This window comes from Kryptolebias marmoratus, linkage group LG20 (assembly GCF_001649575.2).
Source record: "Kryptolebias marmoratus isolate JLee-2015 linkage group LG20, ASM164957v2, whole genome shotgun sequence".
Taxonomy (NCBI): Eukaryota; Metazoa; Chordata; class Actinopteri; order Cyprinodontiformes; family Rivulidae; genus Kryptolebias; species Kryptolebias marmoratus.
The window spans coordinates 10,039,377-10,064,921 of NC_051449.1; the positions used below are offsets into that span (position 1 = coordinate 10,039,377).

The window sequence follows — 25,545 nt, forward strand, 5'->3', positions numbered from 1 at the left end:
GTCTTTGGATAGGCCAGTTGATCTGGTATGATGCACCATGGCAACTTCTCAAGTTAACAGCCTCTTCACATCATTGTCCTGTTTGCCTAATCGTGCTGAGCACCTCATCTGTCACCAATATTAACAGTATATTCCAGCTTACTGGCCGGCTGATAAGCTTAGAATGCGCTGCAGGGTTTAAAATTTCTGTTCTATTGACAGCTAAGCGATAAAGCACATTTTAGACATAGGACTTCTTGTATCAAAGGCCGCTTGGCATACACAGGCATGCAGACAAAAAGGCCTTTAGAGTGACTGAGGCCTAGAGCTGCAGCAGCTGTGCGTGAGGGCGAGCCAGAAAGTCAGCTGTGACTGGTGCTATCTCCCCTATCTGTGCAGAACAACCATCCCAAAGTCAGCTCAACATGTGTCAGCGCACCAACCCTACATGCACCCTGCCCCCGCGAGCCCCTTTCCTCAACTTCCTGCTCGGCAGACGTGCCTAACATTTTAGAAGAGCCAGCGTACATTCCTCACATTCTTCCATCGCATAAGGAAATGGCAGAGGAGCACACGGACTTGTCACAAGGCCATTAGCGCTGCTTTCACGCTATAGGGCAAGTCTGTGTGTGTGTGTGTTGAAGTGTTCTTCTTTGTCCTATCACACATGCGGCTTGTGGAGACTGCAGTCTGGGTGCTGAGCGGTGCTCTTGGCTGTGGGAGAGCTGGAGGGTAGCTCAGGTGACCACTGTTAAGCTGTCTCACATGGGTTGTAGAGGCGTCGCCAGCAGGAAGGCATCATGGGTTTTTTGTTTTTTTTAAAATGCGTTTAGCGGCTGCTGCTGCAACATCCCAGCTGACTGCACAGGCTAATGTCAGGCTCATTTGATTTCTTTTTTTCTCCCCCCCCCCCCTCACTTCTAAATGCACATCCATCCACATGAGCCCCAGTGTGAACACTTATACAGCCTACCATATGATGCCATCTGAGCTGAATCACTGGAGTGAAATCCTCAAGTAAAGGTGGGCGTTACAACTTTGAAATCATACCATGATATCTCGTGCAAATTTGTGATATTTTTAACAACGTACAAAAAAAAAAAAAAACACTGAACCTTGTATGTGTGATGGCAGCTTGCGAGTAGAAGCATTTAAGTGCAAACAAAGAAAGAACAAAATCCATTTTTTTCCTTATGACCTACTGTGCCTGATGACGGTGTGACTCTATTACTACCAGGCATCTGCAGCAGCCTTGCAGTACAGCACGAGATATTGCAAAGCCAAGTCAAAGAACTGAAGTATTCTAGGTGTTTTCCCAGGAATTTATTGTTTGGAAGAGTATAACATAACTGTCTAACACATTAGTTTAATAAGCACTTCAGAAATGAAAAGCCCAGCATTGATTGAAGGAATGCTTATTGCCCACAAACTTTAATTCATGCCAGTGTTTTACACTAAAATTATCTTATGTTGAGAAATGGAGTTATAGCCATTTTGATCAAACTTTGAAAATAACATCATGGGCAATCCCACACCTGCTTTAAGATGACAGTGATGACAGGACAGAAAGCTGTTCATCACAACTGATCTTGTCATCGCAGTAATTAACAATAATATTGCATCACACGGGTTTTTCTGTTATTGTGCAGCCCTGCTTGGAGTACATGTTGAGGATAAGACTCAGCTGTTACCACATCAAGTTTTAGCTCCAATCCTGGTCCTCGAGGGCCACTATCCTGCATGTTTTACTTGTTTCTCTGCTGATTTGAATCAATGGGTGATTAACAGGCTTCTGTAGAACATGAAGAGGTCATTTAACCTCTGAATCAGGTGTGTTGGAGCAGGGAAACAAGGAAAACATGCAGGATGGTGGCCCTCGAGGACCAGGATTGGAGAGCCCTGGTCTAGACAGGCTTGTGTTTGCTAATGTTAGTTGGTTATGGTGGCCATCTTGAATTTGGGTGACTTTAAAGGCTAAAATGTTGAAGAGGTGATTCCAAAGGTGAGCGTTTCATTTTAATTTGTCCAGTCATTCATAAAGCATTTTGCACACAGACAGACAGATCGGATGCCAAAAGTTAGTGCCAAACTTTTCAGCAAAATTAAAAATTTAAAAGCACAATGTGTAGTGATCATAAAAACTTGCAGCTCTTCAGCAGCCTGCACAATATTATCACCTAATAAAATTTACCTTAAGTTTTAGGTAGAAATGTATACAAAGTAAACAGCAACAATACAAAGACTGATTCAACAGGCAGTGTTTCCTTGGACAAATTCTACAGAATGTCATCAGTTATTGCTGTCATACAAGTATTTAGTCCAGCAATGCTTGATTGAGTCATTTAATTACATGTGGACCTCACATATCTAGCCGCTTGTCTTTTCCTCAAGCGCCTTCAGTGTCTGGTTCTACACTTCGGTGTGTTTCTGCTTCAAATGATGAAACAAGTTTGTTGTGTTTCCAACTCTCGCAGCAAAGCTTTTCCAGCATTTTTGCAAAATATTGTGTTGTGTTGTAAGTCTGTCCTCTTGTAGCCAAACTACTTCATAAAAAAAAAAAGTTTTTTGGTACTGAATTGTTTCTCGCACAGTAAAACTTTGAGTTTCCCGCTTTCCCAAACTTTGCACCCAACAGGTGCTAAACCAGCATCTTTACTAGACACATTTTTTAACACTCCACTCCCTAATTTTACTTCCTACAGCAGCAGTGATGGTGACAGTGGCACTGGCGAAGAAAAGGGGCTTCCTGAGCTTTGGAGACGCACATTAACCCAGCTTGGCAGGCACTCAGTGTGACAGTAGCTGTGCTGGATGCCAGTGGGACAGCCACTGTGTAGCATCTCAATGACCAAAACTCACTGAGTCCAGAGAGGGGGCTTATGGTCCTCCCAGCCATACTGCTCCCTCCCCTGTTCTCCATCCAACCACAAACGCATTCAGCCTTTTCATTCGGATGATAATGGGCCAAAAGCCGGAAAGGGCCCCCATGTCTGCGCACTATAAGTTGTGGTGAAAGCTTTGTGCCCATGTCATGGGTGCCCATGGGAGCAAAGTGTGCTGCCACAGGCCAACAAAGACAATTAAAGCCGGAAGAAACAACAAAAAATAAATAATTAATTAACTACACGACATCCTTAAAGCAAGGTATATTTAGACAAGTACTAACAGCCTTTTGGACCACGATCCCACTCAATGTCACCGCAGTTAAAGCTGAACACAGCAACCATCAATAAAAAAAAGCAGGTTCAGTCAAGCAAACCTTGAATAATAAGTCTCTAAATTACAACTGCAGTATTTCTCTTGTGCTGCAATCATTAAGGGACGAGTTTCATTCATCATTCTATCTAAACAAAAGGAGAGAATTTTTTTCCTTTTAGTTCTATAAATATACATTGCACACCTGCATGAAAGCACCTGTCTTGCTCTGATACAGTTCGGCAACCTGTTATTAACTCCACTTCAAGAAGCTAGACTCTAAAGTAGATTATGCTCAAAAAAAAAAAATACAGCCTCAACATGCTACAAAGTGAGTAGAAAAGTGAATCATGAATGACCTGGATGTGTCATTTGATTTACCTGCGTAAAAACGTAACAAGGAGCCAATTTCTGTGTTAAGCCCTTCTTCTTGAACTCTCCAAGGGTTCTTAAATCCAAGCTTAAAGAGAAAGTCATTCTGGATCTGCAGAGGCCTCTCATCTGGGCTAAGCCGCCTCACAGCTTCACCGTGCAGCTGAACATACAGCGTAGGGCTGGAATCACAAGACTCTCCATTTTGGTTTTCTGGCAGCCCCAGCTTTACACCACCTTGACCAGAGTTGGGACCCTGGGCGTCAGGTGTATTATCCTTAGGACAGACACGTGACAGTGAACTGGCACTATTGCTGGACGGCAAACTGCCCAGGCTGTGAGCGTTGAGTCTGCTACCTGGCCCCGCATTCTTTGTCATGTCATTTAAATGCCCCATGCTGTAGTTGGCAGTGACAGCAATGATGCCATTGGTGTGGTGTTGGGAAACGGGGTCCACAGCTGTGCTGGACATAGGACAGTCCAGCTCCAGCTCGTCCGATGAGCTTCCATACATGTCGTGACCTTCCGTGGCACTATCAAACGAGGGACTAAGGATGGACGCTTCTGTCCCCAGAATCATGTCATCACTCAGGGAGTCCCTGTGCTCACTAAGCCGGGCCCCGGAACTCAGGTCATCGAATGCGCTGCTCTCCACATCTGAGCCAGAGTTTAATCCATAGCTGTCCAGGCCATTCCTATGCTCAGAATCGTCATCGTTAGCGGTGTCCATGTTCGAGGTTAAGTCCGACAGGGAGCAGGTGATATTGTCCTGTGACTCTGATTCTGGGGAGAAAAGTTTCTCATCAACTTCCTGTTGCTTTTGCATGCCATCTGCATTCTCCATGAGCAGGAGCCTCAACCTGTCACCGGGATGACCCCTCAATTCTGCTGGTTCCAAGGAGGTCAGGTGGCTGCGTTGTATGCTCGAGTCCTCTTTCACTTGGTTTTCGTTATATTCATACTTCACGGTGCAGTTGCCATTTTGGTCGGTCTTAGAGCTGTCTTTACAGAAAATGCGCATAACGGAGCTGGACTTGCTGTTGAGTTTACTCAGTCTGAGCGCCACCTCGCCGGCTGTAGTGTCCATAGTGCAAAGGACCGGCCTGGGGTATGACGGCGTCAGTCTGTCGTGGACATGTATGCAGCCCCGGTGGAAGTCGGCTCTCACCCATTCGCGATCCGCGGACTGCAGCTGCATGTTCTGTCGGTGCTTCAGCAGAGTCTTCCGATCCAGGCTCCGAGTGTGCAGAGACGCAGAGGACAGGGCCAAGCTCATCTTGGCGCCGCAGGCGGCAGTGACAGCTGAGGTGGCGGCGGCGGTGGCCGGGGCTGCGGCGGAGAGGTTCCTCTTCAAGCGCCGCCGTCTCAACAGGAGGGAGCTGGAGTTGCCGGATGAGCCCCGGCCATTCGACGCCACGGCTCGGTTTGACGCACTAGAGCCCGGCATGGAGGCGGAATGAGAGAGGCGATTCCCGTTCTTCGTCTCTCCGCGGGAGGGTGCCAATCGTCCACCGCCATCATCCGCGGGAGTCCCCCGGGCGACAGACAGTCCGCTGGGCTTCTTCATTAACTTGGTTGCGCCTCCATCCGACGCTCCATCCTCAGCGACAGCCTGAACACTTTCCATCTCTACCAACGAGAGAAGTCCCCCCCCACACACACACACTCACTCTTAATAAATATCGGTGCGCAGTTGGTTATTCCCAAAACGTCTACATTTAAAAGCCTTAATACGTGCCCACCGTGATAAATGTCCGCCAACTGGGCGGCGTTGCTTAGTTATTCCCCTAGTTGTCATTCACTTCTCGCCTTCTTGTCCCTGTCGAAGTCTCCTCCGCTGCTCCAAAAAACATTTTAATTCCGCTGGAAAGAGGCTGGGCGCTGAGGGGCAGATCAGGGCGGAGACGTGACTGTGCTGCTCGTCCCCAAAAATACAGTACTAGGATATGAAATGAACGTCGGCCGACCTCCTACGCAAATCCTGGCTGATATATATTCATGAGGACGACACAAGATGGGGACGCTAACAACAACGCGGTGCATTGTGGGAGGTGTATTACCGCTGAGGATAGTTCTGAAGTTCCCGCCGTTAGGGGAGAACTAATAGCGAGAAATACATTTCCCAAAATCCTTTGCGTCAGTGTCAGTTGAGTAGGGCGGTGAACAAGCGAGAGGCGTAAACATAGCTCCTATAAAATGTTTGGCGTTCGGCTGTCGAAGTATGTCCGCCCCGTGCTGTAAAGTTGTGCACGATTGTAGCATGTACGATATTTGTGAATAAAACCGTTATCGTGCTGTCATGCGTTATATATTTAAAGACAGAGGTATGTAAACTGTTGAATATGTGGTGAAAAAAGCGTAACTTTTTCTTCCTTAATGTCCGTATTCCGCTCATGAGTAACTCCAAACAAGCCGGTTGTTTCGTTTTAGGAAAGCCAGACCTACAAGGCAGCCAGACCTACAAGGCTGAATTAAACTTAGATGTTGGCCACATTACTTTAAACGAGTGGCGACAAGGGAAATAACTTCGGCACCATCTCATCAGGACGCCATTTCACAAGGCCACAGTACACGTCCATATTCTTTAGTATTTATCGCCATCTAGTGGGGAATAAATATATAAATTTATTCTCTTTGAGGAACTATAAAAGTTCAATTTCTACGGAGACTCGTAAGGGATATGTCTGGAAAAAAATATTGCGTGCGCATTCTACCCCCCCCCCCCCATACACCCGCACATTTCAGTTTTATGTGTAGTATGGCTGAACTCGGGTATTCACAATTGATGTTTACTCTAAATAAATGCTTTCTCCTCAGGCATACGATGTCATCACTCCAACTCCTGAAGCTGCATTTAATTATATGTGTTCTGTTTGTTTCTAATAAAAAAAACAGTGTTTATGATAAAGTCACGTTTCACTTGAGATATGCGTTTCATTGTGGGCTTGCTGAAGGCACGCACACTGTTGAGATTCTACTTCTCTTTATGCGTCACAGCTGCGCCCTAATGGGATTTGAGTTCTGTATTCAGTTTTTTTTTATCTTCAGCTTTTACAGTTTTGTTACAACACAAACCATTGAAAGGCTTCTGTTTCACTGAAGCTGCCACCTTTAGAGTAAAGTTTGGCATGTTAATCTTCTGGCTTATAGTGATATAGCTGTAATATAACAGTAATTTTAATAAAAAAAATGTGTACGAAACAGACCCATAACAACAAAAATTGCATATATATCTAGATCACAGTTTATGCTTTGATGAAAAACCAATATCCCCAGGACCTCTAGGTCAGAGTAATACTTACAACAACTGTATCCCTATAAATTAATGATTTTTTTGTCTCTCTTGATGTGAAATCTATGTATTTTGCCAGCCACTGACTGAATGTCTTTATGTTTAAGAATCTCTCTGTGGGTTAGGGTAATACGTTCTCTTACGTGTCTGATCTATTACTGTGTTTGTAAAGTAACCCAAGAGAAACATAGTTATTAGGAGGGAACACAAAACTTTAAAAGGCTTCATAAATCTCAGTCATGTTTCTTGCAAACCTTTGCCTAGTTTTAAATACTTGATTGGAATTTAAATGTTTATTCAAAAGTTCCACTAAAAAAAAACAACAACAACAAAAAGACAAAAAAAATAAAAATTCAAACAGTTTGAAACAAAACAAAACAAAAATCCGACACTCTCTGTTGTCTTGGTCACTGATGTTGCCTGGCCTTATATCACCAAACAGACCCAAATATGCAATAGTTGCTACACGTGTGACTCTTCGTTATGTGGACTCAGATGTTGAATCATTTTTAGACCATATAATAAACTTTTGTGAGACACTGAAAGTGGATTAATGTCTGACATAAAACAAAACAATGCTACACTTGACTGAACCAAAGGAGCAGCCATTATGCTCAAGGCATGTCGAAGCTGAAGAAACAAATGTCAGTGATTTTAGGAGCTTGTGTGTGACGCAATGAGATAACATGGGAAATATCACAAGTCATGATCATCCACACTAGCCAGGTCATCCCATGTGACAGCTGTTTGTCAAGATCAACAAACCCCCTTTTTAACATCTGGAAAATAGTTTTCAACTACAAGCTGCTGCCAAAATTCAACAGATAATTCTGTGACTTGACATTTGTATTTTTGCTTTGATAGAACATTGTTTTATTAAAAAATATATATTTTGAAAATACTTTTTAAGAACCGGTTTCTCTAGACTTGTCTGTCAAAATTATTATTTAGGCTGACAGACTTTGCTGCTGACCCCTGTTGATAATGAGCAGCTCCCTGCACCATCTTATGTGGAGGCTGCAATAATTGCATCACTGGGGTCATCATATATGAACGCATTCTTCGCTTGTCGTTTCAGCAGGTTCACTTGCTACACCTCACCAGTGTCTCTTCACATCCCAAGTGCACCATAACTGCCTTTGTCATTCCTCAGCCAAGTCAGGGAACATTTTTCACAGCCATAGCTAGTTTTTACCTTGCTCTGAAGCTTTTTATAGCAACCTGACAGCCCACTGGAGAGCCTGTCCTCATCTGCAAAGTCAGACTATTTTGGATTTTTTTTTTTGGCCCAGAACCTTTCTGCATTGCACAATAGACTATATTACAGGATGAACTTTTTGGGAAGTATTGGAGACAAATCTCCAAGGGGGTAGATGAAAGAGAAAAAAGTTCAAAAAGCAATAACTTTAAACCGACATAGTTGTGTAAATATTGCTCAAATAGTCATCTCATTAAAATGCTGTAGGTCTATTAAAGAAAATATTTCCTGTTCCCAGACTCAAAGATTTGGTCTTTCTCTGTTTCCCTGTAGGTGCTGCAGAATAACGCAACAAATTTAGCATTAGCATATTATTTGTTACGCTCACATTATTGTTGGAAAATTTAAAGTAGCTTGAGTTCAAATGGTGGTTAAGTGCCTTATAGCTTAAAGCACAAGAAGTACAACCACTACAAAATAAGCAAATGTCCTACAAGAACCACAAACTTGTTGAACTCTGAAAAATAATCATGTACACAACTGAAATGCATTCAGAAATAGACTTTAATTGGCATGTGTTCCTTACATGGAATTCTGCATTACAGAAACAAACAAACAAAAAAAAAAAATGGACCACTTTCAGCTGCTCTGTCGATTAGTTCCAGGAAACTGATTATTGCTGAATTCATGTTCACTGATTCCAGCAAAATGAAAAAAACTCATTCTCGTAGTCCACTTGTTCAGGTTGTTACTGACGACCTGAAAATCCTATTTGTATAAATTCATTCTAGTAAACCTGTGGATCAGTACAAAAAAAGCAATGATTCCTACAGAAATTGGTTTTCACACAAAAACACTGCATATGTCTAAGTGATTTAATGACCCCCCCAAAAAAAAAAAAATTTTAATCTTTTTTTTTTTCTTTCCCCCTTTCTTAGAGGTACTCATTCTGATGAGAAACTGACCAGAACACCAATGACACCCTTTTTTTTGGCACATACAAACCATGCACTGCAAACATTTTAAAAAAATGTTTTTCATTCCCCAGATTTCAAAAAGTCATCCGTCACTGAAAGTAAAGGAGAACCCTCATTCCTGGATTACTTCATCTGAAAATTATTTCATTCACATCTTTAAAATATTAAAAAAAAAAAAAAAAAAAAAAAGTAAAAACATTCTGTGCACATGAAGCTTAAAGTATGAGCATTGAAATACTGGTGTGGAATTAGTTGTCAGGTGCTTACAGCTCAAAAATCCAACAATAATTTACACAATCATGAGAAAACAAAATAAAGCCAAAGCCTTAACAGTGCAAAGCATTTAAGCTGTAAAAATGTTCACAAATTGTATGCACTAAAGTAAGTGCCCATCATTTTAAACACAGGATGCATCATACCTCATGAAAAGTTTCATCAAATCTGGTCTTAATTGGATGGTAAAGCTTTAGAGGCAAAATTGTAGGTGGCTCTGTCAAGAAAAATGCTGGACAAGCCCCCTTCAGAGCAAAGCCTTTCTGAACAAACATGAAAGAAAATAAATACTGAAACACGGGCATATATGCACAGTGAAACAAGTGGTGAGAGAACTCAGCTGCTGTGTCCTACAAACAGAGGGTATTGCTTTGTAAAAAGCTTTAATGCAAGTATAAAAGTAAAGTGTAAAATACAGTGCACGTTCTGAGTTCAAATCAACATACTGCTGCAACGCACGCACACGCACACACACAAAAAAAAGTAGCGAGGCATCTCTCAATATTCTCTTTCAAAGTAACACAGTTCACAGCTCTGGAATGCACAAACACATGTAAGTTAAGTGATTACGGCTCAATAGCCTCTACTAAAAGAATAAAAAATGACAAAAAAATAAAAACAAAACAGATAAAATGTGCACACTCTAAAATTATATATCCAAGAACTGTAATTTCTACATTTAAATGCATAAGACATGAATAAAATTTTAAAGTGATTATTTTTTCTTTTCGTTTTTTTTTTTTAATTTTTTGTACCTTTCCTTCTTCAGTATAAATAAAATGTACACTTGGAGAGAGTGCAGGGATTATCCAGACTCTCAAATTCACAGTTAGCAACTTGATGTCAGCATTGCTGGTACAGTTTTGAAATTGCACACATATGAGGAGAGTGGTCTGGAGTACAAATGAACCACACAAAGACAACTCCAGGGGGTGCTATAGTCTAAGAAAAACAGGTGGGGGCGAGGGAGGTGGTGGTGGTGGTGGTNTGGGGGGGTTGTGAGAAGATTGCACATGATTTCAGTATTGGAGGCCTCCCTCCTTCTTGGCTCTCTGTAAAAATCCCAGCAGGTGCTGTAAAGATGGAGCTTCTGGCTCAGAACAATCATCCCTCCATCTTCATGCAGGGTTCGTCCAAAAGAACTGGGTGCTCGTAATGAATGATCGCGAAAGGGATAAAAACATGTCCACTGAGACGAGTCCAATAGTATTACTGATGGACCAAAAAAAAAAAAAAAAACATTTGCCACAATTCTCAATCAGAAGAGCTCCTCTGCTGTCCGGTCTCTACAGAACTGAATGCCAGCCAGTCAGCAGAGAGGTCTAACAGACAGCCGAGTGAACTCCTTACAGGGGCAACGAGAATTAACTAGAGTCATTTTGTGCTACTACAGGGGACTGAGCAGTGTGCGACTGCTTCGCGTGTAGTACTGACTCGGGTGTTTAAGTCCTGAAAAAGGCATTTCAGAACATGGCCGTTTTTTTTTTTTTTTTGTAGAGACGGGCACCATTTTACAGTCCAGCACTTAAGGTTCTCAGTGGAGCAGACCGCTGGGTCCGGTACCGCTCGAGACAGTTGTGGTCTACTATGGTCGGTGAAACCTAAAATGATAAACACAAAAAATAAATAAATACTTTTGTGAAACATTCAATGACACTGCACAAAAACAAGAACATACCATATTGGAACAGCACTGGTAGCATTTAGTCATGCATGGTCACATCCAAACTAATTCTTCAGCTCATTACCTGGTTAAATGACGACTTGACTCGTGCACTTCCATTTCATTGCTCTTGAAATCGTTGAGTTCTTTCCTGATGGCTGCCTGCAGAAGGGAAAAAAAATAAATAAATTGAGAGAAGCCGCAATGGCTTAACACTCAAACTGCAGCCTCTAAGCTTTGACTTTACCTTTTTTTTTTTGTTCGCTTCATGCATTATTTACATTCATCTCAAGGCTGTAAATGATTCTGCTGAGTTCTCTTCTCACATGAAAAGAACCTAAAACTTCCCCTCTTGAGGCAACTAAGAGCCTTAATATGATAAACAGTTCTCTCCTGGTCTAATTATGGAGAAAGTTTGTGTTTTTTTCCTATCATTAAGTCAAAGATTTACACAGATTTAGGCATACACACACAGTCAGAGAGAACAGTTTTTATATGAGACAGCAGTGCTTTCTGCAGTCCCATATTGTATGTTTACAAAAATGGTCCTTTATTTGTTCATGTGAAACCTCTCCATAAAAATGACATTTGATTGGACAGATATTGAATAATAGGGAGACCTAATCACATTTATCTTTAACATGTGCACTATAACAATCACATTACAGGTGACTTGTAAAAAGCTCGGTTTCCGTAACTACTAGTAATAGTCGGTCCAGGTCATGTCCAAAAATACAGGACTCATCAGTCACAGAAAACCATCTTGTCTTTTTCTACATTGACAAAGAACCCGATGGTCCAATGTGGTGCCAGGCTTTGCGTCCATCTTGTAAATCCAGTGGAAAGTTTTTAAATGTTTGCAACAGATGTTTTGAGGATCAGAACATATGCAAGGCTGATCAATCAACTTTATCACTGTTGCAAAAAAGTATGAAACTCAAACTCTACATTCAAAATAAGATCAAAGATTTTTTTATGAAATTAAAGGCCTAACATTCCTTTTAAAGAATACAGAGTGCCCACTGCCTTCCATGGCAGTTTTAGACTAAGATCCTCTTATGATGAGAAGGGAGTTAAAGACGTTTTGGTCAAACCTTAAAAATAACAGTTTTCGCAATATTGTGATATGTTACATGATCGTGCACGATCTGTTAGTGCTCAGAGTATGTGTTGTGAGCAACTGGCAGCTACTACTACACCAAATCTTAGCTCAGTATATAAAAGATTGGCCGAGTTATAGCCATTTTTGTGTCTTCAAAGGTCAGTTGGCTGTGGTGGCCACCTGATTACCTTTTGACTCCAAAAGGTAATCAGCTGTAGATGTACATCTATTGAGGTTCACATGAACAGCTCTGCAACATCACAAATGTTTAGGATGTATTACATTTCCTTCCTCATTTTATCTATAGTTTATACTGAAGTGTTTGTCAAAGTGCTGCTTTCAGTGTGACTCACACGGATGTTTTTAGTGTTAATGTTGGAATTTATGATAATCACCGATTCCAAATCGACCTGCTGATGTCCTTCCTGTACTTTGTGACTATGTGCAGACTGTATTTAAAAAAAGAAGGGAGATATAACCCCAACTGGCCACTAGAAGTACATGTGGAGAGAAGTAGGTGTAAACTGACAGACTTATTTCTGTCCACTTCTAACCAAATCGCTCAAAATAGATGTTAATGCCAAATCCAAACATGATTGCTCTGACAAGTCGATAGCACCTTTACTGTAGTGCTCTGATTGTTTCAGTAGGAGGCAATGTGGTTCAAATTCCTTTATTCCAGGAATGTTTCTTGAGCCCAAATCAAGCATGTTTTCCATGAATAAAATGACTGCAAACTCTTACATATTTGGGACAAAGCCCAGTGAATAATTGTCTCTCAGCGGTAGGGTCTGAAGTAGTGGAAGGCTGCAGGACATACGTTCATGTTCCAAGGGACTTTATATCCCATCTTAAAATATTATGCATGACAGCAACTCAGCAAGGTGATGTTATTGCTTTCACAATTTAGTACGACTCGAGGGGATATCTCCAGCCTCGAGGAGAAAGTACTGATGACAGCAGAGCAAACTAGATTTTGTGCCGAATGATACAAGAAAAAAAACAAAAAACGTCAGCAGAGCACACTTGGGGGTCCTGAGGCACAGCTTGTCCAATTACTCCCTTATGTAAAGAAAGTTTGTTGCGTAATTTTAATGCTAATTATGATTTTCACAAGTGTTCCTCAGGTGTGACCTGGAGAGCTCTGAGCCAGGAGTCGTCCAGCAAAGACGGGGAAAAGATCTGCTCAGTAATCATTGAAAGTCGGAGGCAAAGATCACTGGGCAGTGAGCAGCAGGACTGCTCTGGGGTGTTGATTCATTGAGACTAAACAGCTGATGTGGAGTCAGACCCTTAAAGACACAAGGAACATTGCCTCCTTCTGAATCACTGCTCTCCTGCGTTATCAGTTGCGTCAGATAAAGCACAGAGAGAAAAAAAAAAAGAGCCTAACGATGTTTAAAAACTTTACAAAAACAGATGAGAAAGTATCCTGAGAATATTACAAGATTACCTCAGTTTATTTTAATTTGTCAGAGTAATACTGGCCTTATCAGCAGCTGTGAGTCGAGTCCAGGGCTTATCCGCTCTCCTGTCGTAGTCCTGAGCGTCTGACACCTCCACGTAGTCACAGAATCGGATGAGGATTTTGGCCTGTCTCAGCTCTTCTACAGTCGGCCTCTGGCTCAGCTGGAACAAGAAGACACGAATATGATACCGTTAAATTGTATAAAAAAAACAAAAACTGAAGTTATTACGTTCTTGTGGTCTTTTTATATAATCAAGTAAGTTTACAATTGCCAATATAGCCAGCCTATGTCAATCATGTGACTCAAGCTCCCAGGTAGTTTGTAGCAGATTCAGCCGAGTGCTTTGTTTACATTGAGTGCATACCCACATTTGAGATTTACATACCAATATATCTGAAAAACTACAGGGTTTAACTCTTTCAAATGGCAGCATTTGATATAGCTCAGGGTAAACTGTTTAAAATTTTATTTTGGGGTTTGAAATGAGTACCTTTAAATGAGAAGAGATTAAACAGCTCCTTTCTGATGCTGCTGTGACGCCTGAATTTCCCCTCGGCAGGACAATAAAGGCCATTTCTATTCAAAATCCTGAAAAATGTGTATTACATTACTTGTATTTTATTTGTACAGTATGTTATCTATAAATGTCAGGGTTTTCTTTGTCTTCCTATAAGGGGTGTGGTCTGCAGGTGAACAGAAAGCTTTGCTCTTTAAATGACAGTGACATGAACATGCTCGACACCTCCCCACGGGGTCGAGAGATTTGGCAGCCAACGTGCTAAAGGAGCAAGGACAACAAGGACATCGATGTCTCCTGTGGGGAGAAACCTGAGAAGAACAACACCAGTCCTGTAACATAGTGGATTTACCTCCCCACTACAAATGAGTCACTGTCACAGTGTTTGTTTATCCTGGCCTGAAACTTAGCCCACCCCTCCGGATGTTCGGAGAGCAAGTGCGAGTTTGCACCTTCGGAGCTATTTTGGACTCACCTTTCGCGACAGCCTTCGTTTGATCTCCCTCTTCTCCTCCATTTCCTCCTGCTCATTGCGAGCTGTAAAAAACAAACAAACAAAAAAAAGAGAAGCTTAAGAGGTATGCTGTGAAAACGTGCATGTGCAAGCAGTAACATTTTTTCCCAGAATGTTTAGAAACCATTGAAGGCGTACAAACACTATTTGCATAATGTAACTCATTAGATTTACACTAAACTGGAGAGCTTTCTCACAGCTTAAAATAGTTTCCATTATTGGCGGTTTAATGCTGTCAGTGTTTGGTATGAGGGGAGAAAGATCACTTTATTTCTTGCAAGTTCTCCCAGGTTACTTAGGTTCATGTTAGTAATTAGGTCACTGACCAAAAATAAAGAAAAATGACTTTTCTTTTCCTTTAAGGGTAAAATGTTTTTCTTATCTTATATTTGTGATAAACTAATTTAAAATACATTACAGGGACACGTACTTCAAACTCAGAAAAGAAAGTAAAAATAAATAAAATACAAAGCTACAGAAACCATACTTGGTGACTGTTTGTATGTGCAAACACTTATTCAGTCAAACTGCATTTGCCGAGCATGTATGAATTCCTCATACTACCTATATTTTTGTATTCTAGATGGCTCCCTACTCAAAGCTCAAGCTGTGTTTGTTTAACCTTGATACTGTACGCACATGAGTGACGGATTTATCACTCATTTGCACTTTCCTCTTGTGCTCTTCCTATCATGCAGGAGCCTCTGGGAAAGCAGGAACTGCTGCTAAGTCAGTCTTTGATGTGGGAGTCGCAGCGTCTCAGGCAACAGAGCTGCTCCTTTCTGATACTGCGTGTGTTTGTGCAAAGAACCAAGTCTCTCTGGACATGAATACTCCAGGAGCCCTGCTGCCGCTCTGTTTTCACATGACCAAGGAGGAATAAAGGAAAAAAAAACAAACAAAAAAACATGTATGCCACTCACATGACAGTGTGTCTGGAATCACTGTACTGCATGACAAAAAGCCTGCACTGCTAAAATATAACCTTTTTTTTTAAAATCGTAACATTTCAAGTTTGACTTTTACAACTTCAAGAAAGTGTTAAATGCACGGGTTAAAGACACTTACGCTTGAGGATGTTCCTTTGTTCCAGTTCCTCGGCTGTGGGTCTCTGACTCAAGCGTCTGATGAGAAACATACATCCACTGTCAGCAACTGATCAAAGGCAGGGGCTCGGCAATGCATCATTGAGGCAATGTCAGGAAAAAAAAAATGGTTCCATTTTAAATTTGGGAATATCTCACATTGCAATGAACATGTAGTCATCAGCTGGTGATAAGAAACTAAAAACGGTCAGAAAATCTTCTGAAAATGTCATGCAGCGTGCGGTGCAGAGCAAATAATTATTCAGGACAGTTTGGCAACTTCAGTAATGTTCACATCAAACATGTGAGCGTAGAAATGCTTCAGTAATTCTGTTGTCTACTTGGACTAATTTTAAACTGCTGTTCGTTCAATTTTCTTGCAACATTTTCACGAGCTTTTGCACAATACAAAAATAAATGAACTTCCAGTGAACTGCAGTTTTGAAGAGAAAAACAACTTATCCATGAGTGGTCAGACTAAGACCTGAGATAATAAGCTTTGATAATTGAGCAGCGAAGGATCTTACGATGCATGTGTCAAACGTTTGAGTTGACGCGCTGCAACAGAAGAAGAGCACATCTTGTTCTACTTCTGTCAGCTTAGATCAGACGGTTGAGGCTGCGGCGAGCACAGGCTCACCTAAAACAGACAGCTAAACTCGCAAAATATGTAGCCTAACTTTAATCTAATCGGTTAATTAATTCTCTGCTGAGGGTGCTCAAGTTATAATCAAAGTTTGATGTCGACAGCAAAAATTTACAAGCCAAACTTTGTTGGGTTTTTTTGCCAGCATCGAAGACTACCACTGCTGGTGAAATGGTGCAGGGAGTGTTTCCTTGACCGATTATGCTTCAAGCTATTTGCATATTTTTGCTGAACATTTGCATCTTTGCATAGACGGACCAATCAGCTACAGGCTATTTCCTGCAAAATGAGGATCTTGTAAACCTCTTTCGGTAAAAGCTTCTCCTGAGTGACTCAGTGTAATGAATAAATAGTAATGCACCTTTTAATATTGCAAACATTGTTTTAGTTTTTAATAATAAAAAAAACAAGTTTCAAAATCATCAGCTCAAAACCACCAATAAAAAAAAAATTATTGCAATTTGACTGATGGCGTAAATGTAAAATAAATCTGTGAAAATGTTACTTTCAGTCCAAAGTAAAAGATAAGTGACAGATGAGTCCTTTAATCTTTATTAGTATTTGATTTAAAAACAATATTTGTTATTGAACTTCAGGGAAAGCTGGTTATCCATTTTACTTTCCTCCCATGCATTTTCTCCAGCACAAACTTTCCTGGTTTGACAGAAAGCCCCGAGAAATTCATCTTGACATTTTTGTGCTTACATCAGACAACACTGGGGTTCGGAGTAAAACACTCTGACATAGTTCTGCAGTACCAAACTGAATTAAATATGGGTAACCTCAATTCATTGTTCTTCCTTTCCCACCCCCCCTACAGTAAAATGTATTTCCACGGGATAGAGGTTTTTTTTTTATGCTTCATGACAGTTTGACAGGTGCACTTCCCATAAGCATCACTCAAACGTGATGACAAATCATGAACTGTACCGATGGGCCCCCATTTTTATCCAGCAACGCAATGCAGTGATTAAAGTCAGGACAAGCCAGACACGACTTCCCTGTGATGCTGCACAAATCTGATTATGACACCTTGAAAGGCGAACTGAAAGGTTTCATCACTAATCTAATCCACACATTTAAGCAAACAAAGACGTGTGGAACAGGACAGCAAGATCTGAAGACGAAGACACAAATGCAGTTATTGAAAACAAAATTAAATGTTTTCATCTGAGGACATAACAGTCTTCCTATAGTTAAATTTGACCACAGAAGTCACACCAAATCCAGCCCAATAATGTATCTGACCTCAAAAAGGGTTGTCTCTTTTAATTTTGTGTCATCTTTCATCTTGACCTAAGGTATGGAGCTAAATATACCTTTGATTTTATTTGCTAGTTTGCATCGTCTCCCTCAACACTCTACCCTCACTATAAAGTCCCCACTCGTATCCAGTTTTGCTCCGCTTCACCTTAAAAATTCTGCCTACGCTCTGAGATTCACTGTTCTGCATGCAAATGTTCCCCTTTCAGGTATGAGCCCCCTTTTTCCCCTCGCTCTAACAGATCACCTATGCACACACAGAACTATTCCCTCTGCTCGCACTTCTATAAAACAGCAACGCTGGCCGATAGCAGGCTGCTGTCCCTGCATCCTTAAGGAGCAGCTCGTGTACTCCATAGCATCACCATCCAAACAAATGTTTGTTAACTGACTGATTCATTTAATGAAGAAAATGGCTTTAGCAAAACTTATCTTCCCATCTGGGTAGAGATCTGATGACCTGATTGGCTAAAGGTCATCAAGGATCGTTGCTGACAGATCAAAAAGTTTTGTTTTTTATGTAAGCGACTATAGTGTTTCCAGCTGTAGTTCAAAAGTAATTTTTTATTTTGTTTATAATTATTTTTCCTCGAGGGTTAAAGCTTAAGCACTTTTCTTTAGTTTTCCCTATGGGTTAGGAATACAGGACTGAGCTGAGGTCAGTGTGTCCCAGAGCATTATAATCCCAATTTGTTTTGGTTAATCACTTTAAAGGATACAATGCTGCTGTTTAAACCAAATAAAAATGGATTGTATGCATTAAATGACTCTTCGCAAAGGACACTGTTGCAGAGCTTTTTGGAAACGTGACAACAGGCCTTCTGGGAACATGTTCTGTGTTCCAGTCACAGTAGGGAATATTGGCTTGTGCGCCAATGTGTGTGTGTGTGTTTTATTATACTCCTTCCTTTCAACCACATCTCATATCTTCCTGTCCAACACTGGCTTTCATTTCCTCCCATATTCAAGGCAAAGTGAAGAGCTCACAGCGATGTGCCGAGAGGAAAAAATAACTGCCAAAAACTGTAAAAATCAAACGAGGGGCAACATTTTTTGTTTGATCTGTTCAACTGCTATAATACTCATTTATGACCTCAACGTGTGAGCACAAATTAGTCCCGCATTGCACACAGCATCGGTGTGATTTGTGAATGTAAAACTGTTGGTATGAAAACGCTGCTGGAAGAGTTTGGGTGGAGATAGCTTGGCACATGCATCACCGTGGTGATTCAGCGAGCGAGGGAGGAAGGAAGAAAGAGGAGAGAGATAGCGAGCGCACGCTAGAGAGGAGACAAGAGAAGGAAGGAGGGGGAGGGAGGGTGCATCACTGAAATTAGGTCAGCTCCATTTTCACAGACTTTTTAACGAGATAAAGCATTTGTGCTTATCGGAGGCTCAAAAAAAGGAAAGGGAAAAAGAAAGGATAAAGAAGAAATTAAAAAAAGAAACATCCGCTTTGGAGCAAGCCACGGTTTTATCAACCCAACAGGAAACAAGATGCTTGGTTCAGTTTCTCCATCAACTGTTTTTTTCTTTTTTTAAAGCTGATTACAGCAACATCAATTGGGTTCTCTGAAACCTCTCAGCACAGGAACTGCGCATGTGAATGTATTCAGGTTGCGCATACGTCTCACCTCGTGAGTTTGGTGCCTATTTGCTGCCTTGACTCCAGCCTCTCCTCATCTGTCTGCATGGGCAGGATGTTTTTCTCCTCCAGCTCTCGTTTGGACGGACGGTTACTCAGCTTGATGGCCAGCGAGTCTTTTCGTAGCACCTTCTTAGCCAAGGAACCTAAAACAAAACAACTTGATCAAAACCTCTGAGGAGCTTTAAAAAGCCTAAAAAAGCTGACACATTCTGACTGATTAAAGGGACAACTTTGGTGTGGAATGTGCTCATTCTTTACATGGACAAAAAGTTTTGTGACACAAAAAATATAAGGAGGAGCACAAATCATTCCAAAGCCTCAATAAATTAGGTCACCAAGACAAAAATAAATGAATTAAAAAAAAGAATGTATTTCGCCTGCCACCTAGCATGCCAAAGGTTTAAACACTGTTAGTCTTCACAGTTATGTGCTGGAGATGAATTTCAACTGCTACCACATCAGATTTTAGCTCAAAAGTTTGCCATTTTTGCTTTTTTTCCTGAGGTTGTTAAGCTATGGTGGCCAACTTAAACTGGATAGACTTCAAATGTTAAATCACTTGTAGGAGGTCCATCTACTAATTACTTTCGAAAAGTTTTATTAAAATCCTAAAGTTAATCAGTTGTAGAATAACATCCAATTATTAGTTTAAGAGTTTCATTAAAATCTGTCCAGTGGTTCAGAAGGTAGTTTGCTAACAGATAGGGTTACCTCCAACAGTTGGTGTCAAAGTTTTAAAGAAATAAAATTATGCAATTTGTTCAAATAATATGATGGGGATGACTATAAACTACTACCATGCCAAATTATTGCTCAGTATCTGTAAAACTGACTGAAATATAGCCAAATATTGTTTTTGCTAAGGTTGACTATCTGTGGCGGCAGTCTTGAATCAGGGATGACTTTTTGAGAGTTTTAATAATATAAGTCCAATGGTTCATGAAATACTTTACTAATCGTCAGAAAAACAAACATACGCACATATAATTTTCTTAACTGCATAATGCATGGTAACATTCCTCAACTGTGATGACAAAATGAATACCTTTTAAATGATTGTTTGGTTGTTTTGTTTGCTTTTTTTGGATGATTTTTGTATTTTTTTGTCTTTCTTTCCTCAGTGCTCACTGCCACTCACTTGTAAATAAAGAGTCATCATCTTCATCATCATACTCATCATCGTCCGCGTCATCCTCCTCATCCTTATACATGCTGGGCAGATCTTCGTAGTCGGACTCATTGGGCATGTTCTCCTTGTCATCCTCGTAGTCGATTATCACGGAGGGCACTTCTCTTCTTTCAAGGGGAGCACACTGAACGCTTCCGAGCAACGCAGAGCTACAGAACGGGGAGAAAATTGCCATGATGTTGGTTAAATTTATTTTTGCTTTATTTATTTTTTGCAAAGTGGTTTATTGATAAAAATAAGCCCAGAAAATCTTCTCAATCCAGGATCTGAAAGTGTTTTAAAACATAAAACAGGATTCTGCTACAATACGTGACGATAGCTTAGAAGGTTGTTAATCCAGGCATAAAGGAAGGAGAAATGTTTTGTGTAACTCCACATGAATAAGACAGCCTAAAAGGAAACTAAACATAATTAGTGCGGTCCTACGCAATCCCCTGCAAATCTCTGCACAACAAAGAAGTACCAGATTATCAAGCCTGCAACATTCAAAACAGTGTAAAAAGAATAAGCTTCATGTTTGTGATAACACAGGTTCACCAGTAATGATTTTTAACAGTCCAGTTGAAGCTTTTTATTATGAGCCACTGTTATACAACCAGTCCAAGCTTTCAGACTAATTGTAAGCTCTGACAGGAGCATTACTTCCTTATCCCTGCCCAAATGGCTTTGGTTGAAAAAGGGATCCTAATGTAAGAGGTTACATAATGTCCAATCTACTACCGTGTCCCTTTTCTCCAAACATGAAGAAAACTCAGCTCTTGTCAAGAGCAGCTGGTCATGTTATATCAGTCCAACTGCTGGAGGGATGCCCACTCCATGCCCACACATACACACATTTACTCAAACAAAATTAGGCCATGCTGCTCTGTGAGGCAGTGTGCCGATTTAGACCTGTGCAGCAGCGCAACAGAGCTGGCAGGATGCGACCTCAATAATAAGAATAAAATATTTTGAAAGTCAGTTGCCACATGAACACTGCTGTACGCTGAACGACAAGACTTTTCTGAAGTAATAAGTCGTATTTATGTCATTTTTGCAAGAACATTTGGCGGACAAGTGTCTGTGAATGTAACGCTGACCTTTCAAACCTCTGCATGGAGAGCGCCAGGGTTTTATTGAGCTCCTCGATGATGCGGCTGGGGGCGTGCAGGCTGCCGTACTGAAGCTGGAGTGGGTGACCGTGGTTTTGATGAAACCCGGACAACCCGCTGATCTGAGAGGGCAGCAGTGTGCTGTGGTGAGGCGGAGGGCCGCACTTTGGTGGAAGCGTGTTGAGGGGGTTCGGGGACGGCGACGGGGAGGAGTCCAGCCCCCCTGGAGGCACACAAATCATCACTTTCTTGGGAGGCAGCGGTGGAGAGTGCTTTCCACCGGGCATGCAGGGCAACTTCACAGGATGGCAAGAATCTTGAGAAAACAATAACAGGGGAGAAAATGAATAATTTCCTTTTACTGGAGCCTGCCACTGCAAATGGAAAAATACAAGCTCATCAATGACCAGGCGTGGCTCAGATGTCAATGTGGAGAGGTGAGAATTAGTCCAGGGTAATGCCTGTTCCCGATGCTGACAGATTGATAATGACACAGAGGCCAGCTGAGCTGACCACAGGGGGGTTTATTAAGACTAATCCTATGAGCACGTGTGGCGATGCAGGTACAGTATTAGGAGCAAGCAGTCGCAGCTCGTGAACTGCCTATGTCAAACTGAGATAATGAGGAAGTATGCAGCTGATCCTGTAAATACTAAAAAAAAGAAAAAAAAGAAAAGAAAATAACTTGCCTGTGCTGTGGTTTGGGATCCTTGAGAAAGGTTTTGGAGGCAGAGCAGGTGGCTGTTTGTGATAAAGTGGTGGCTTGGCCGGAGTATCCTGATGGTCACTCGGAAAAGTGACAGATTTCTTGGTGGATAAGACCATAGATGTCTTAACAGAGGGCTCCTGAGTGCAGACGCCGCCATCCATTGAGGATCGGAATTCAACGGTTGCTAAAACCGATGGAGGGGACAAAAATTAAACCTCAGAAATACACATGACTGCACAAGAGTACTTGATTTACACAAAGTTTTAGGTGATTCAGGGAGGCTTTTGGACAGTTTGGGCATTTTATTCACTACACAGCAGGTTGTAAAACAGTAGTAGAGTTGAAGGTGGACAGAATTCACTGAAAACTCTTAATTTTCAGCCTTGTTCTTCAAAAAGTGCCTGATTGTAAATCATTCTTAGTCTCACTCTTGAAAATCAAAAAAAACTGTCCAGCATCTACCGTATTAAATTTTACTTAATTTGTAACACTATTAAATAAAGCAAAAAGACTGCAGGTTTTCTTATCTTGTCTCTCCACATTTCAGCAAGTGCCAGCTTCTCTTTTTTCTTTGACGCCCTGAGGCAAAAAAACTGCTCAAATATACACTTACAAAATGCTGGAAAAGTCCCTTCGATGAAAGATTATCTCTAACTGCACTGTGTCAAATCTTGAAAAATGAACTTCAGAGACAACTGATATAAGGGAAGATAAATAATTAGACCTTGAAATTCCATGCACTACCATTTCTATTTAAAGCAGGGATAGCTTCCAGCTTTGTTGAAACAAAGCCTAACCATGAGAGGTATCGGCTCACCTTTTTCAAAGATCTCCTTCAGCACCCCTCTCTTGATGAGCTCATCTCTGCTCTGCCGCAGTGACATCTTCCTCTCCAAAGCTGGGGGTGTAAATAATAAAAAAAAGATTATTTAATAACCTCAGTCAGTTCATTGTTTATATCCAGATTTACTGAGGTGTGACTGGTTTAATAATATTAAAATGTCCTGCTTTTTTACAACTGGTAGCAAAAATGTTTCATAGGTAGATCAATATGGGGCCGTCACACTGGAATATTGTTTACTGAATATGCATAAGTTTGTATTTTTTATATTATATAGTTTTAGCATTGCATGTACAAGGAAACCACCAAAATGGTTCCAGAGAAATGCTTGTAGACAGATATTTAAAAACAATGATGTCTTAGCCCGATCTCTAATCTAACCAACACCTGGAGGTACCTTTTTATTCTTCTTCTTCTTCTTCTTTTTGGGTTTACATTTTGCACCCAGCATGCAACCTTTATGTGCATGCACCACGCTTTGTTTCTGGGTTGTTGTTTTTTTAACGTATTTTTGCAGCAGCGTTACAGCTCCACATACATCCCTGGCATAGTTACTACAGCATTTTAGGTTGTTTTCTGTGTGGATGATTTTTGGAGTAAAATAACTCTGTTGTAGATGTAGGGATTTGTCACTTTCAGACCTTTTTTAAAACACCATAAAAAGCTAAAAACAACTAAATAAAACATTATAAAATACAGTATAAAATACTCGACAAGAGTGGCGAGTGCCAGAAAGCTAAGAATATCAACCTTTGAGGTTTAATATCTGTGATGGTACAATGAAGATGGGAAACAAACCTAAAAAAGGATTTTTGAAAAAAAGAAAAAACCTTTAAAAGGAAAATGACACATTATTTTATTAGATGTGCTGAAAGTTGAAAGATGCTAGAACAGAGGCTCATAGTTACTGGTTGTCATAGTAACACAATATGCTTTTACAGAGCTTTTAAAGAGCCTGGCAGACAGAAAAATAGATCTGACCTGACCAGCAGAGCTCAATGAAATGATGGTATATATCACAACATCAATATAGTCTGAGCAGACTGTAGCTGAGATGACCAACACAGCGAGAAATGTTACACATTTCTACTTGGAAAACATGTTGGCACACAGGGTTTGTGTGTTCACATGTTCCTATATGCATCATTCTGTTCAAACCATGGAGGTATTTACAGTTTCCACCATCACATGCAAGGAGTATGCAGAGGCTCTGCCATCAATAATCCACAAGCAAGAAAAAAAAAATCCTTCAAAAATAAATTCAGAGTTGCAGGCTATGCTCTCTATTCACCTGCATAACAGCACTCTGCTTTGTTTCCTCGTGTGCATCTCAAGGAACAGACAATTTCTATGTGGGTTTAACAGAAATTAATTTAAAATATTAGAGCATTAAAACACGACAAGTAATGAAACCTAAGGCCGTACAAAAATCGACAAGAGTATGTGTTTCTTTAAAAGGATGTCTGTCTGCAAATAGTCAGGAGCGGTGCAACGAAAGAGGAAAAACCCATCCATTTCTGCAACAAAAAAAGAGGCAAATTTTTCACATTTTTGTTGCAACACCTCAATCATTTGTTCAAAGGTCATTTTACCTTATAGAGTAATTCCTAACTGATGTTTTACATGCTGTGATATTTTTTAGTGTGCATTTGATTTATACTGACAATAAAAAAATAAAATAGGTGTTAACATATCATACATTTTGCCATGACAATAGACAAGAGACTGTCAGCTAAAATAATAAGAAAAATAGGTTCTGTTTAGGAAAAGATGAAAAGATGCTCCAGCTAAACTTCTTGTAGTAATACATTATGCACAAGATCAAATGCCCCACAGCGGCCGCTTGTTTCTATTTTTAGGCTTCAAAAGTTGAGGCACTCGTCCCACCAGCTGGCTGAATGAAAGCAGCCAACAATCACGTTAGTTATTTAAAAACCTAAACAGGCACACAGAAACCAGCTAGCCAGCGAGGAAAGAGAAACGAGGACGTGTAACAACACTCGAGCACAGAAGACTCCCACCAGGCCTCTGCAGCACAGCTTCTGCCATCTGTGCTTCGTGATCCAAGAGTCCTAACACTCCCTGCTCTTTCAGAGGGTGATGTAGTCGATGTTAATTCACCTTCCAACCAGATCTGGAGCAATCTTGGCCAGTTTTGCGCTTTGCACTGGAGATTTTAAAGCCCTGGGCTATGAATCCAAAGTTAAAAAGCACAGACACACGAAAACAAAAAACACCTACATAAGTCAGACTGACAGGATTCTAGAGCAATAATTTAAATATTACAGCATTCAAGTTAAAAATAGGGTAAAACTTTATGCTTACCATGTTTGAAAATCAAGCAAAATATCATCAAAACGTCAAACGAAAAAAGTCACCAGCCCTGGAAGCCCAGGAAAAAGTTAAATGTGAATTACAAAAATCCAAATATATATGCTATTTAGGGACATTTCTGCTGGCAGCCACATCAAAAGTTTTTTTATTTTTTTATTTTCCCCCTCACGAGGCAAAACTAATTCAAC

At 40.8% G+C, this 25,545-nt stretch overlaps 2 protein-coding genes across 4 annotated transcripts in view; both read right to left on the reverse strand.

The window, feature by feature from the left end:
- The window catches only part of phlpp1 (PH domain and leucine rich repeat protein phosphatase 1), a 47,658-nt gene extending 42,158 nt beyond the window's left edge, over positions 1-5,500 (reverse strand). The window contains exon 1 of the mRNA XM_017422496.3: positions 3,556-5,500. Within this exon, the coding sequence (XP_017277985.1) occupies positions 3,556-5,173 (1,618 nt within the window). The 5' untranslated portion in view covers positions 5,174-5,500. The remainder of the gene's footprint in view (positions 1-3,555) is intronic.
- Positions 5,501-8,582: 3,082 nt separating this feature from the next.
- LOC108239648 (phosphatase and actin regulator 1) overlaps positions 8,583-25,545 on the reverse strand; it is a 50,062-nt gene continuing 33,099 nt past the window's right edge. For all 3 annotated transcript variants that reach the window (XM_017422495.3, XM_017422494.3, XM_017422493.3), the window contains 10 exons: positions 23,000-23,080; positions 22,163-22,366; positions 21,462-21,789; positions 20,332-20,531; positions 19,180-19,336; positions 15,620-15,675; positions 14,513-14,574; positions 13,540-13,680; positions 11,035-11,111; positions 8,583-10,887 (listed from right to left, as the gene is read on the reverse strand). In XM_017422495.3, the coding sequence (XP_017277984.1) occupies positions 10,872-10,887; positions 11,035-11,111; positions 13,540-13,680; positions 14,513-14,574; positions 15,620-15,675; positions 19,180-19,336; positions 20,332-20,531; positions 21,462-21,789; positions 22,163-22,366; positions 23,000-23,080 (1,322 nt within the window). In that variant the 3' untranslated portion in view covers positions 8,583-10,871. The remainder of the gene's footprint in view (positions 10,888-11,034; positions 11,112-13,539; positions 13,681-14,512; positions 14,575-15,619; positions 15,676-19,179; positions 19,337-20,331; positions 20,532-21,461; positions 21,790-22,162; positions 22,367-22,999; positions 23,081-25,545) is intronic.